The sequence below is a fragment of the Propithecus coquereli genome, unplaced genomic scaffold (assembly GCF_000956105.1).
Source record: "Propithecus coquereli isolate 6110/MARCELLA unplaced genomic scaffold, Pcoq_1.0 Scaffold101, whole genome shotgun sequence".
NCBI lineage: Eukaryota > Metazoa > Chordata > Mammalia > Primates > Indriidae > Propithecus > Propithecus coquereli.
Window position 1 is genome coordinate 1,881,215 of NW_012133970.1, and position 15,125 is coordinate 1,896,339.

The 15,125-nt window shown below is 34.7% G+C and overlaps 1 protein-coding gene across 1 annotated transcript in view; it reads left to right on the top strand.

The window, feature by feature from the left end:
- TEX11 (testis expressed 11) overlaps positions 1–15,125 on the top strand; it is a 293,818-nt gene that overhangs the window by 225,667 nt on the left and 53,026 nt on the right. The window contains 4 exon segments of the mRNA XM_012642929.1: positions 6,312–6,352; positions 7,925–8,011; positions 9,455–9,525; positions 10,930–11,051. Coding sequence (XP_012498383.1) covers positions 6,312–6,352; positions 7,925–8,011; positions 9,455–9,525; positions 10,930–11,051 — 321 coding nt within the window.

A 15,125-nucleotide genomic window follows, 5' to 3' on the forward strand; every position in this document is an offset into this window, starting at 1 on the left:
CTAAATTCTTTGGGAAATATCTGTGACTGAGATAATGTTGACAGATGACTTCTAATTTTCTTTTTCATAATGCAAATTTTACCCAAGCACAAATAAGTTTTGCCTTTTCTTTATAAGCTCTATGAATCCATTAGAAGGGAACTCAAAGAAACTTAAAAAAACGATAAGGCAATTTGAATTGAATAATGGCCAAATATTTGATGATATTAAGAAATTATTAATTTTAAGGCATGATAATGGTAGTGTGGTTGTTTGTTTTAAAAGATTCCTCATCTCTTAGAGACACATCCTGAAATATGTATGGACAAAATGATACAATGTCTGGGATTTGCTTTAAAATAATATGGGAGAGGACGAAGTAGGTGGAGGACAGGTATCAATGAGATAAGATTGATGATGAGTTAATAATTATTGAAGCTCGGTGATTGGCACATGGGGATTCATTATATTCATCTGTTAACATTAGAACATCTTAGAAATTTTCAACAATAAAAAGTTAAAAAAAAAAGGAAACTCAGAAACTAAACCTTGATAGCTACCGGATTGTAAGAGTGCCTTGAGGGCTAGGACTATTGATATTTTTCTGTATATCTCTGGAACCCAGGGTAATATCTGATACATAATTGCCACTATATTTATTTAAATGGCCGAGATATTAGCTTTTTATAAGATCTTCAGCACTGAACTTAAAGGCGCTTCATATTCTGTGTAATTGTGGCATACAGTCAAACCCCACTCATTAAAACCAATCGAGGAATGGGGTAAGGGAAGGGATCCTGTTTGAATTAATGATAAATTATAGAACATTTACAAAATATACCTTTATTGTTTTCAAGTAAATGTAATAATAGAGAACATCTTCTAGCAGCGTTTTCAGGTAGAGGTCAGGACCTGATTTAACAAATAGAATAGATTAATTTGTAAGAATGTTTTAAAGTGCCTACTTTAATGAGAAGAGTTAAAATAATTGAACTCTAGTTTTGGCTGTTTCACTAACTTCTGGTTTACCTTGGGCAATGGCAACTTATTTAACTCCTCTAAGCTTTATTTTCCTCATCTATAAAATTTTAAAAGCTGGATTCTATAATTTTTAAAGTTCCTTTCTGTTCTAAAATTCCAATCATTATAAATTAGCAGTATCTACCTAAGAACTAACAACTCATGTGCTAAATTTTTTAAAAGTAGGTTAGCTCTTAAATAGATTATCCATCCCTTTCCATGTCCTCATTCTTATTTGTACTATTTATTTACATTAATGGGCCCTTCCTAGATTATTTTATATAGAGTCACTGAACTAAACAGTGAAGAAATCAACTTTAGCTCAGCTGAAATTCAAATTAATAAAATTTACTATAAGAAGTTACTTTATATAAACCATACTTCTAACATTTATCCCTGAGAAAGCTGCTACTTTTCCTGAACCACAGTCTTTATTATATAATACTAGATCCTTCCTGATAAGGCCAGTCTTACGGTAGGCTCTATCCTACTTCCTGTAAACTTCCTTAGTTGAGTTTGCCAATACTTTCTCATATTCATTCATTCGTTAAAGCAAAATGGGCTCTTTTCTCTGTAAAATTTTTATTTCATTTTATTTTCTAATTGTAAGACTTTATTTTTTTAGAAAAATTTTAGGTTCACAGAAAAATTGAGAGAAAGGTTGAGATTCCCACATACGCTCTTCCCCAACACATGCATAGCCTCCCCCATTATCATCATCTCCCACCAGAGAGGTTCAATTATTACAATTGATGAACCAAAATTGACACATTATAATCACCTAAAGGCCATAGTTTACAGTAGGGTTCACTCTTGACGTTGTACATTCTATGAGTTTGGACATGTTTCCATCATTACAGCATCATACAAAGTATTTTCACTGCCCTAAAAATCCTCTGCGCTCCACCTATTCATCCCTCGTCCATCAACCCTTTACTGTCTCCATAGTTTTGCCCTTTCCAGAATGTCATATAGTTGGAATCATATAGTAAACAGCCTTTTCACATTGGATTCTTTCGCTTAGTAATATGCCTTTAAGGTTCCTCCATGTAATTTTGTGGCTTGATAGCACTGAATAATGTTCCATTGCATGATATAACTCAGGAACAGCCAGATGGAAGAAATACAAAGGGCAGGGTACGGGGTCGGGGGAAGTGTTGCAGGGTTTCTATGCCCTTTCCAGGCATACCACCATCCTAGCACCTCAGTGTGTTCACCAACCCAGAAGATTTTTTTGGCCCATTTTTAAAAATCAGTTTGTTTTTGTTGAGTTTTAGAGTTCTTTGTATATTTTAGATAACAGTCCTTTATCAGATGTGTCTTTTACAAATATTTTCTTCCAATCTGTGGCTTATCTTTCTCATTCTCTTGACATTGTCTTTTGCAGAACAGAAGTTTTTAATTTTAATGAAGTCCGGCTTATCAATTCTTTCTTTCTTTCATGTGCCGTGTGTTTGGTGTTGTGTCTCTTAATAAAAAGTAATTGCCATACCCAAGGTCATCTAGGTTTTCTCCTGTGTTATCTTCTAGGGGTTTTATATTTTTCTGTTTTAGATTTAGGTCTATAATGCATTTTGAGTTAATTTTGTGAAGGGAGTAAGGTCTGTGTCTAGATTCATTTTTTTGCATATAGATGTCAAGTTGTTACAGCACTATATTTTGAAAAGACTGTCTTTGCTCTTTTGTCAAAGATAAGTTGATTGTATTTATGTGGTTCTATTTCTGAGCCCTCTATTCTGTTTCATTGATATATTTCTTTATTCTTTCACCAATACCACACTGTCCTGATTACTATAGCTTTAGATTAAGTCTTGAAGTCAAGTAGTGTCAATTCTTCAATTTGTTCTCCTTCAATATTATGTTGGCTATTCTGGGTCTTTTGCCTCTACATATAAACTTTAGAATCGGTTTGTCAATATCCATGAAATAACTTACTAGAATTTTGATTGGTATTGTACTGAATCTATAGATCAAGCTAGGAAGAACTGACATCTTGACAATATTGAGTCACTCTATCCATTAACATGGGATACCCCTCTCTTTATTTAGTTCTTCTTTGATTGCTTTCATTGGAGTTTTATAGTTTTCCTCCTGTATATCCTGTACATATTTTGTTAGATTTATACCTAAGTGTTTCATTGTGGGGGGGTGCTAAGGTAAGTAGTATTGTGTTTTTAATTTCAAATTCCACTTGTTCATTGTTGGTATATAGTAAAGCAATTGACTTTTGTATAATAACTTTGTATCCTGCAACCTTGTTATAGTCACTTATTAGTTGCAGAAGATTTTTTCAGTTCTTTTGGATTTTCTATATAAATGAATACATCATCTGTGAATAAAAACAGTTTTATTTCTTCTTCCCAATTAGCATACCTCTTCTTTCCTTTTCTTGTCTTATCGATTTAGCTAGGTGTCTTAGTCCATTCAGGTTGCTATAAAAATACCATAGATTTGGTGGCTTATAAGCAACATAAATTTATTTCTCATGGTTCTGAAGACTGGGAAGTCCAAGATCAATGTGCCAGAAGATTTGGTACCTGGTGAAGGCCTGTTTCCTCATAAGTGGGTATCTTCTTATTGTAACCTCATGTGGCAAAGGGGGTAGGGTTCTCCCTGAGAACTCTTTTATAAGAGCACTAATCCTATTCATGGGGCCTCCACTCTCATGACCTAATCATCTCGCAAAGGCCCCGTCTCCTAATACCATCACCTTGGGAGTTAGGATTTCAACATATGAATTTGGGAGCCACACAAACATTCAGACCATAGCGCTACGACTTTCAGTACAATATTGAAAAGGAGTGTTGAGAGGGGACATCTTTGCCTTGTTTTTGATCTTAGTGAGAAAGCTTTTAGTTTCTCACCATTAAATGTGATGTTATTTTATTTTATTTTATTTTATTTTTGAGACAGAGTCTCGCTCTTGCTCAGGCTGGTCTTGAACTCCTGACCTCAAGCAATCCTCCTGCCTCAGCCTCCCAGAGTGCTAGGATTACAGGAGTGAACCACCACGCCTGGCCTAAATGTGATGTTAGGTGTAAGTTTTTTTGAGATATTCTTTATCAAATTGAAGAAGTACTCCTCTATTCCTAATTTACTTAGAGTTTTTATCACGGGTCTTGGATTTTGTCAAATGCTTGTTCTGCATCTATTAATGGACCACGTGATTTTTCTTGTTTAGCTTGCTGATGTGATGGATTACATTAATTGATTTTCAAATGTTGAAACACCCTTGTATACCTGGAATAAATCCCACTTGGTTGTGATATATAATTCTTTTTATACATTGTTGGATTCAATTTGCTAATATTGTGCTGAGGATTTTTGCACCTATATCCGTGAGACATATTGATCTGTAGTTTTCTTTTCTTGTAATATCTGTCTGGTTTTGGTATTAGGGTAATGCTGGCCTCATAGAATGAGTTAGGAAGTATTCCCTCTGCTTCTATTTTCTGGAAAAGATTGTAGGGAATTGGTATAATTTCTTGGAATATACTATTGCTATCATTTTGAATAAATTGTTATCTGTTAGAGCAAGTAAGCATAAGAAAAATAAAAGTTTTAGTTTATCTTCACTTATTCTTTCTTTGATGCTCTTCCTGTCTTTATGTAGATCTGAGTTTCTAACCTGTATTATTTTCCTTCTCTCTAGAGAACTTCTTTTAACGTTTTTTGTAAGGCAGGTCTATTGGCAACAAATTTCCTCAATTTTTGTTTGTCTGAGAAAGCCTTTAATTTTCCTCATTTTTGAAGGATAATTTCACAGGATACGGAACTTTAGGTTGGTGGGTTTCTCTTTCAACATTTAAATAATTCACCCCACTCTCTTCTTGCTCATGTGGTTTCAGAGCAGAAGTGGAATGTAATTCTTATCTTTGTTCTTCTATAGGTCAGATGTTTTCTTCCTCTGGGTTTTTTCATAATTTGTTTTGTATATTTTATTTTCTGTAGTTCGAAAATGATATACCTAGGTATAATTTTATGGCTTTTATCCTGGTTGGTGTTCTCTGAGCTTCCTGGATCTGTGGTTTGGTATATGACATAACCCCTCCCCAACCACCCCATCATTTAGGCTCTGATAATACCCTAGAAGGTCAGGCTCTAGTTAAGTAGTTTCTATTAGGGCAGGCCTTGTTAAGAATAGAGTGCCCTGGCATATTTCAAAATGGTTTCTTTTCTCTCCCTCTGTTGGAAGCATGAAGGAATTTTTCTCCAATATTCACAGTGAAAACCTAGCTGAGTTCCTGGAGGTAAAACTCACAAAATTGTGGAGGCCCCTCTATGACTGGGAACCCCTGGAGTTTTCAACTCTGAGACTTGTTTACACTGAAACTCCAGCAATTTGTCATTTCTGTTTCAGGTTTTCCCCCTCTGACACTGGTTCCCATGGTGGTTTCCACTCTTGAGTCTCTGTTGCAGTAAGCCATAACTCCTTGTATTTGTCTGTCTCTCCACTCTTTCTGGCAGTGGTGGTTTGCCCTGTTTCCTCACCTCTCTTATGGTTCCATGAAGAGTTGTTGATTTTTCAATCTGTTCAGCTTTTTACTTGTTGTTAGGAGAGAGTGGAAACTTCCAAGTTCCTTACGTGCAGAACTAGAAACCAGAAGTCCTCTGTTAAAATGTGTATACTTCTTAAAGAAGCTTGACAGAGAGTCAAGAGACCTGGATAGTAATCTTGACATTGTCACTTACTGTATTACCTTGGACGAATCATTCCCCAACCCCACGTATGTTTCCTCATCTGTAAAATGAGGGGTCTGTACTAGTTAAGTGATTTTTAAAACTGCATTCCTCAGAACCCTGGAAAGTTTGTGCTACTGCCTCAGGGACTTCCAAGAAGGTGAAACTTCAGGCCTCCACCCCACCCCTGGTTCAACTAGAGCAGTTCCACTTTTATCTTTTCTTACATATTAGACTGTTATACAGTTTTATTTGAAACAAGGATTCTAATTGTCCCTCTTCAAAAGAAAGCTTATAAATCACAGAAATCACTACCTGATCTCAAATTCTATGACCCTGTAATGTAAAACCTTGCCAGTCATTGAAATCAAAATCCTTTGGTGAGAGTAGGTATAGAAGTAGAAGAGAGAAAAAAACATGAGGGCACTGGAGATGAGTAACTGTGTCCTATAATAGAGGAGGGCAAGAGTGTTGAAATGATAGATTGAAGTCCTGAACAACACAGTTTACAATTTTGCATATTCCTAGTTGAGTTCTCAGGCACAAATATGGTATCTTTTTATTATAGTTCTTTTCCACAGTAAATCTTGGAACAGTTGGAAAACACCGTTTTCTATTCATTTTTTTTCCAGAAAGAAAGAAATGGATAGACTTTTGACTTGCTTGAATATAGGTAAATATCTCCTTGGTTATTTTCAGTCTTTCATCTTGCCTCTATCCTCTATTGAATTCTCTAAGTACACTTAGCACATTGACTCCAACCTTATGTTTGAGTTAAGCTTCATGCTTCTTATTAATGTTTGCCATGGGAGTTTATTTTGGTTTCTTCATCCACAAGCAGAGAAAAGTTTGTCATCACTAGCATTCATCTCTAAATGTGATTTCAGCTCTATTTTTATTCCAGTTTATTTTAAGGACATTTCCCTTCCTCCCTTCCTCCCTCCCTTCCTTCCTTACTTTATTCCTTCTATCCATCCATCCTTTTTTTCTAATTGCCACTTGATTCTAACCTAGGAATTGAACAGGTGAAAAGGATCAAGACAAACAAAAATGCTCTGAACCCTGCTGGTTTTTCATGCCCTCTGAATCAAATTCAGATTGTTTACTTTATTATTTTGAAGCTGTCAATCTGTCTACCCAAGTCTGTGTCATTTCCCCTATCTACTAATGATTCCTCCCTGTCTACTTCATTCAAGCTAATCTCCTAGCTATGTCTTTTTCCAACTCCATGCTTTCTTTCTTTCTTTCTTTTTTTTTTTTTTTTGAGACAGAGTCTGGCTCTGTTTCCCAGGCTAGAGTGCCGTGGCATCAGCCTAGCTCACAGCAACATCCTCCTACCTCAGCCTCCCAAGTAGCTGGAACTACAGGCATGCGCTTCCATGCCCGGCTAATTTTTTTCTATATATTTTAGTTGTCCAGTTAATTTCTTTCTATTTGTAGTAGAGATGGGGGTCTCGCTCTTGCTCAGGCTGGTCTCGAACTCCTGAGCTCAAACGATCCGCCCGCCTTGGCCTCCCAGAGTGCTAGGATTACAGGCGAGAACCACCACTCCCGGCCATGCTTTCTTACATCATGCCCCTTTTGCCTCACAGGTCCTCCCTTTTTTACTGCCCATGTACCTCTTTCCTTATGTCCAAAACACACCAAAAATTCCAAGTCTTAGAAACTCTATCCTATTTATTGTAGTAGTTCAATTTTATACCTCAAATACCTGTCAACAGGGTGTTAAACATGGCAAAGTGGTTTAGAAGCCAAACATTTTCAAAAGATACTTGGCATTCTTATTTCTCAGAAGGCCCTGGGGTATGAAATAAATGCTTCCTGATAATGATGGGATATCCTGGTTCTGTACTGAGTTTGTTGTGCTAGCTCAGTAAATATTATGCCAGTGTATTGATACTCCTCCAATTCTCAATCTCCAGTTCAGTCTTTTTAATGATTGTTTCTATTCTTTATTTCCTTACATGTAAATCATATCTTTCTACCTCAGGTGGTAAATGATTGCACTAATTAAAATTATAAATCTCTCCAAAGCATGTTTGTTCCCCAAAGTTTGAGTTAACAGCTTCTTGGAGCTTGGTAACGCTTTTTGTCATTTTAATTACTTTTGGTATACACCCACGTACACATACGCAAAAAAATTTCTAAATTAAAACTCATGTGTGACTGTTTTTAAAGCAGGATCAACAACTTTGCTAGAGTATAATGTAAAAACCTCAGTATCAAATTCTGCTGTTTGATGCAGCGCTCCAGAAATTTGCTCAGCCTTTTGATAGAGAAACCTCAACTTTGGATTCAAGGACTGACGAAGCTCATTGGTTTCGAAAAATTGGTAAAAGACAATTCTGTGGCTATGGGAAACATTGTGGGGTGGTGGAATCAGACAGATGTGGGTTCAAATTCTGGTTCTTTCGTTTGTAGCTATGGGTACAGAGATGACTTGCTTAATCTCAGTTTCATTATTTATAAAATGGAAATAATTATGTATACTTCATACAGTTACTAAGGGTTTTTAATGAAACAGTGTATGTACCTGGCACATAGTAGGTACTCAATGAACATTAGTTTTTTTTCTTTTTCTATAGAAATGATTCTAAGATTAAAATGATGAATTATAACTGCAAGTTCCCGAGGTTATGCTCCTAAACTTGGTCTAAAATGACTAATTTATTTCTAACTGTAATTCAACAAAAATAAATTATGCAACAATATAGTTAAATCTTACAAACATAAAGTTGAGGAAAACAAGCCAGACATTGAAGAGTACATACTACATGATTCAATTTTTATGTAGTAAAAAAAAAACAAAAACAGACAAAACCATATATGGAGTTAGAAGTCAGGATAGTGGTTACCCTTGAAGGAGGTTTGGACTTTCAAGTGGGGGAACTTCTAGGTTTCTAGTAATAATCAAGATCTTCCTTGATCTGGGTGCTGGATACATGGATATGTTCACTTTGTGAAAATTCATCAAGCTGTGCAATTATGAGTTATGTAATGTACTTTATGTAGGTTCCAATTTGATAAAATGATTTAAAAATTGTGGAGGCAGTTACTACAGTGATAAGTAAGCAAGAGCAATTAAGCATCAATGTCACAAAGTAGACTCGTTCTACATGAACCTCTTCCTGCTTTATTGGTTTAGTGGGGCTTTAATCTAGAAGACAGGGAATAAATATGCAATCTGGCTTCTAAAGAACTTAAGCAAAAATTAAAAATAATGAACATTTAAAATATAGAATGGTTGGATGACTTTGATCTTTCCAAAGTTTGAAAAGGTATTTTCCTACTTTTACTGCATTTTTATTTTGATTTTCCAAGGCGAAGATCATACTTAATGTTGCCTAATGGTGGCTTCCACTCCTCTTTGGAAGATGTGAATCTTTCTAGCAATTTTCCTCAATCCTTGATTCTAATGTACCCTGTTCTCTGCTGAATTTTAACTTCCTTCACCACAGCCAGTTGGTGAGCTCCTTGGTGATCCTCATTTTTTAAATGGATTTGTGCCAACTAAGAATTCTTATCATATGTCTCCAATTTTTTAAAAATTCAGCAGCACCTCCATTGGTCATTGGTCTAGAATTGAAGATTAGAAGTGATAGGAGTCTCTAAATTTACCTGGAAAAATGCTCTCTACAAACCTAAAGTTAAGTTTTTAGCCCCTGAGAATCCCCTTATTAGTATATTAATATAAAAGATATAGGTAGTAGAGATTATAATGGTACAGACTAAATAGTAGATTTTCATAATTATATTATTTCATGTTAACTTTCAGCTTGGAACTTGGCTGTACAATCTGACAAAGACCCAGTGACAATGAGAGAGTTTTTCATACTTTCTTATAAGGTAAGTCTCTTCTAATAATTATGCCGTGTATGGACCACAAGGATATGACCACTATGACTATGGTAAAGGGATAAGTATAGACTGGGATTGGCTCTTAATCTAGGAACTTTTAATATATGTCTATGCAGGAATGATAGAGGAGACTTTGTTACCTATAGGGTATAATAAACACCCATGATGGAGCCTAAAGTTCTACCATTAGAGACTTATTCCTTTGCCTTTGAAGGAATTTCAGTCTCCCAGAATCCTATATTAAAATGTAAGTATCTTTGGGAGTGGAATACTCTAAGCAGTTGTCAATTACCAACACATTAGGGAGAGTTTGGGAAATAAGCCTGTAGTCAGAATATAGAATAAGTATCTGGGGACAGCAGGGGATAAAAAAGGAGATAAGAAGCTTGTGCCACCTTTAAAACTTTTCCTAGAGCAAGTTCTATGTGTAATGATTTGTAAGTTTGTTATTCAATTATAAGCATTTTTAAATAGTCACTAGCATCCAAGGTAGAGGTTAAATGCCAGAAAGAGGACCAAGTATTGATGGGTTAAAGAATATCCCTCATACACTTCAGGAGTACATAGTATGTTATGTTGAGGTCAATTAAATGTTAAGAATTTTAGAGCTGGAAGAAATGTAGAGATAATCTAGCACAACTCTCTCATCTCACAAAGGAGTAACCTAGACCTAAAGAGATTGGTTGTCTTGAAATGCTGTTAATTCAATGATGGTGATGATTATGATCACTACATGTTTGGAGAGGTCAAGAAATAGTCTTTGCAAGTTTAAGTGTAATTACCACTTTAATTAGGTGAAATAAATTAGTTTTAGTTTTGACATTTGTGATAACACTTTTAGGACTGGCATGTAAGAATCCAAGTGGCCTAGAGTTTTATTGTAGTAGTTGGGAGTTTTTGCTAAAACTAGAGGACAAGGTTAATGATGAGGTTATGCATAATGCCTGTCAAGATTTGTCTCTTTCACACAAATGTTGAAAGAAATGTCTCTTTCAACCATGACAATATATGTACTAATTTTGGCTCTATTCAGTACATAGGGGAAATCTATTTGCCAAGGGAAAAATCGCCTAGAAATTACAGCATAAACCAAGAAGTAAATCACTAGATAGAAATACAGGGGCAAATGATAGTATTTGTCACGGGCAAAGATAGGAAAACTATGAAGAAATGAAGCTTTTTATCTCTAGGAAGGTACTAAAAACAATGGGAAGTAATATAAAATTAAAACTGTAAATCAGTGTTATAGTCTATATCATTTCTGTGGCGACATGTGCTTTTCCAGCTGAATTTTCTCATTCAGACAGGATGTTGCTAATTTTCATTTTGATTGTTTGTGTTCACCTGGCAGAATTCTCACTATTCATTAATGTTCTGGTTATTTCTTATCAGCTGTCCCAGTTTTGTCCTTCTGATCAAGTAATTCTGATTGCACAGAAAACATGTTTACTTATGGCAGCTGCAGTTGATCTAGAGCAAGGGAGAAAAGCTTCAACAACGTTTGAACAGGTAATGTGCAACCTTCAAAGAAAAGACAAGAGTTAAATGCACTATTTGATATGTTTGCCTTCCCTGATGTAGTTCTTTTTGATTCTCTGTAGAGAATACTTTCTTCCATTCCAGCAGCATCTTGATTTCAAATGTTTGTAATGGCTAATTACTTCCTAAGGAAAGGTTACATTTGGCTTGACCTCTTCTTTTAAGAAGATGCAATATCTCTTCTTTTAAAATGCCCCTTTCTGTGGACCACTCTTTCCAAATATGTTTTTAAATGTTCTTTATCTTCATTGTCTCCCTGTGATTACATATGGTCCATTGGAGTGTTTCCCCTACTTGTGTTTCTTTGCACATGTCTTCTAAGGAAGAACTCATCTATTTCCAGAGCTTTGTAGCCATCTGAAATTATTTACTTAGCTTGTTTTTTTCACTCAATTGCATTTGCTTTCTTTGTCCCACATCCTTTAATATCTCATCATTAATTCAATTTCACCAAGACAGAATTCCTTACCTTGCCTGAATTCCCCTGTCATATTCTTAAACGTTACCCCTTTTAGGAGCTGGCAACATCACAGTCTCCCATACACCAGATTATTGGTTTGCCTTTAGCTCTTTACCTTCTTTCTTTTGAACTAAGAAAATTGTCTCCAAGTCAGATGAATAGCCTTTTTTTGTGTGACTTTTAAGATCTGGATCCTCTCCCTACTTGATTTCTCTTATTTGTACAAAGACAACTTCCTAATTTCCCATACTTGTCAGCTTCTCTTCTCTCCAATCCATGTAAAATCGTTCTATTTATTCTTCTCCTCCTGTTAATCTCTTCTTTTTTATTTTATTTATTTATTTCAGCATATTACGGGGGTACAAACACTTTGATTACATAAATTGCCTTTACACTGTCCGAGTCAGAGCTACAAGTGTGCCCATCCCCCAGACAGTGAATCTCTTCTTTTATATTATTCTTTAGATCTGAAACAAACTCTCACCAGATCTCTGCCAGTGTATTTCCCTTCCTTTCCCTTCCCTTGTTGAGTTCAGCTCAAGAAAACATTTCAGCACCCAAGCACTGTGCTAGGTACTGGGGATATAGAGATAAAGAAGACAAAGTCCTTGTTTATGAGAAGTAAAGGTGCCCTCTCTTAAGAAGTCTTTCCGTTTTAAAAGAAGATGAGAAAATAGCTACCTGTCCCAGAGCAAAACAAACAAGAAAACAATTCTGCTTCTTAACAGGTAAAAGTAAACGTAATTTAATTCTCAATAGGAACTTTTGCTTTACTAAAAAATAGTAATAAATCTTGTTTTTATATAATGCTTTTAACTTTCTAAAAATTCTTCCTTTTCAGTTTGTAGTCCTGAGTTAGTTAAATTTTTTTCTCTCAGTGAATAGAGATCAAATTGACATGAGGGAAATTTCATAAACTCTTAAGGGTAGTCCTTAATTATTTTCTTTGTTTCTAAAAAATGTTCTTTTTTATTCTATGTTCTTTCCCTTGTATACATCTATATTTCCTAAGAACTCTATAACTTAGTAACCCTTCTATAATCTTTGCTTTTGAAAGGATGTCTATTTAGATAACTGAAAATATACTTCTGACTTTCATCATCTAAGTGTGTTCCCTATGGATTAGACTGTGGTACTCTGTCTCTCTACAGTATACTTCTTGAATTCTATTATATATATCTGCTCCCTGTTCTGTAAATCCTCATAAATTGGGATATTTCCAAGTAAATAGGTGATGAAGGAATATAGATAGACTGCATGCTCCTATCAACATTGTCTCTATCCTTCTCAGTATGAATTAGGAGAAGCAAGGGATACTTTAAAAACATATAGTAATCGTAATTTGTCAAGGAGCTATATCTTTTGCCTAGAATAGGGCTGGGTAAACTACTGCCAACTGGCCAAATCAGGCCCATGGCTGTTTTTGTGCAGCCTGAGAGCTAAGAATAGTTTTTACATTTTTTGCATTTGTAAAAGGTTGTAATTAAAAATGAAAAATATATGAAAAAGAGTATATGTGACTGGCAAAGCCTAAAATATTTACTGTCTAGCCTTTTATAGAAAAATTGTCTTGATCCCTGTCCTAGATTATTTTTTAACAGACTTATTGAAGTATAATTCATACACCTTACAATTCACCCATTTAAATGTACAATTTAATGGTCTTTAAAATTTTCACAGAATTCTGCAACTATCAATGCAATCTAATTTTAGAACACTTTCATCGCCATAAAAAGAAACCCTTTACCCATTAGCAGTCACTCCTCGTCTCTACCACCAGCACTGGGCAACCACTAACCTATTTTCTGTCTCTATAGATTTGCCTATTCTGGGTATTTCATATAAATGTCATCATAAAATTTATAGTCTTTTCTTACTGGCTCCTTTTGTAAATCTTTAAATTATATTTTCAAGTTTCTTCATGTTTCTTCATGCGTCAGTATTTCATTCCTTTTTATGGCTGAATAATATTTTATTGTATGGATATACCACATTTTGTTTGTCCATTCATTCGTTGATGGGTATTTATGTTGTTTCCAATTTTCAGCTTTTATGAATAATGCTGTGATGAACATTCATGTACAAATTTTGTGTGGATTTTTTCATTTCTTTTGAGTATATACCTAGGAGTGAAATTGCTGAGTCATGTGGTAACTCTGTGTTTAATCATTTGAAGAACTGCCACAGTTTTCCAAAGTAGATGCACCATTTGACATTCCTACCAAAACTGGATGAGGGTTCCAATTTCTCTACTTCCTTATTACCACTTGTTATTAGGTTTTTTGGATTATAGCCATCCTAGTGAGTATAAAGTGATATCTCATTATGGTTTTGATTTGTATTTCCCTAATGACTAATGGAGTCTAGCATCTTTTCATGTGCTTATTGACCATTTGTATATCTTGTTTGGAAAATGTCTACTGAAATTTTTTGCTCATTTTTAATTAGGCTATTTGTTTTTTTACCATGAGTTGTAATAATCCTTTAGATATTTTTTATATTAGACTCATCAAACACATGATTTGCAATTATTTTATCCCATTCTGTGGGTTGTCTTTTCCCTTTCTTACTAGTACTCCTCGAAACACATTTTTAATTTTTTTTTGCAGTAATTAAAAGTGTATTTATTAGAGCTTTTAATAACATGGGGAAATATTTATAATATAAGTCAAGTAAAATAATTAGGATGCAAAATTCAATGTATTGTTTAGTCTTAACTGTATGTGTAAAAAGATAAATAATAGTGAAGTGAGAAATAATTTATTTAACAATTATCATACCATATATAGTTTTGTGTCATTTTTCTACCAATCTATATATGGTATGAGTCAGTTATGTAAAATGTTGAGGGAAAGGGAGAGATTACAAAAATCTAATTAGGGTTAGTTTTCCATTTTATTTATTTTGTTGTTGTGCTTTTGGTATCATATCTAAGACCATTTCCTAATCCAAAGTCATAAAAGTTTACCTCTATATTTTCTTCTAAAAGTCTTATATTTTTAGCTCTTACACTTAAGTCTATGATCCATTTTGAGTTAATTTTGTGTGTGGTGTGAAATAGGAGTCCAACTTTATTATTTTGCATTTGAATATCCATTTGTCCTAGGAATACTGTTGAAGACTATTTTTTCCCATTGAATTATCTTGGCTTCATTGTTGAAAATCAATTTACCATTAGGAGATTTATTCCTAGAATTTCAATTTGATTCCATTGATATCTATGCCTATCCTTATGGCAATACCATGTTGCTTTAATTTTTATAGTTTTGTAGTAAGTTTTGAAATAGGGAGGTGTTAGTCCTCTACCTTTGTTCTTATTTTTCTTTCTGTTTTTTTTTCTGAGACAGTCTTGCTCTGTTGCCCCAGGTAGAGTGCAGTGGCATCATTGTAGCTCACTGCAACCTCAAACTCCTGAGTTCAAGCAATCCTCTTTCCTCAGCCTCCTGAGTAGCTGGGACTACAGGCATGTGCCACCATGCCCGGTCTTATTTTTCTAGATTGTTTTGGCTATTCTGGGTCCCTTGAATTTCTATATTAACATTAGGATCAATTTATTGATTTCTGCACAAAAGCCAGCTGTGATTTTGAT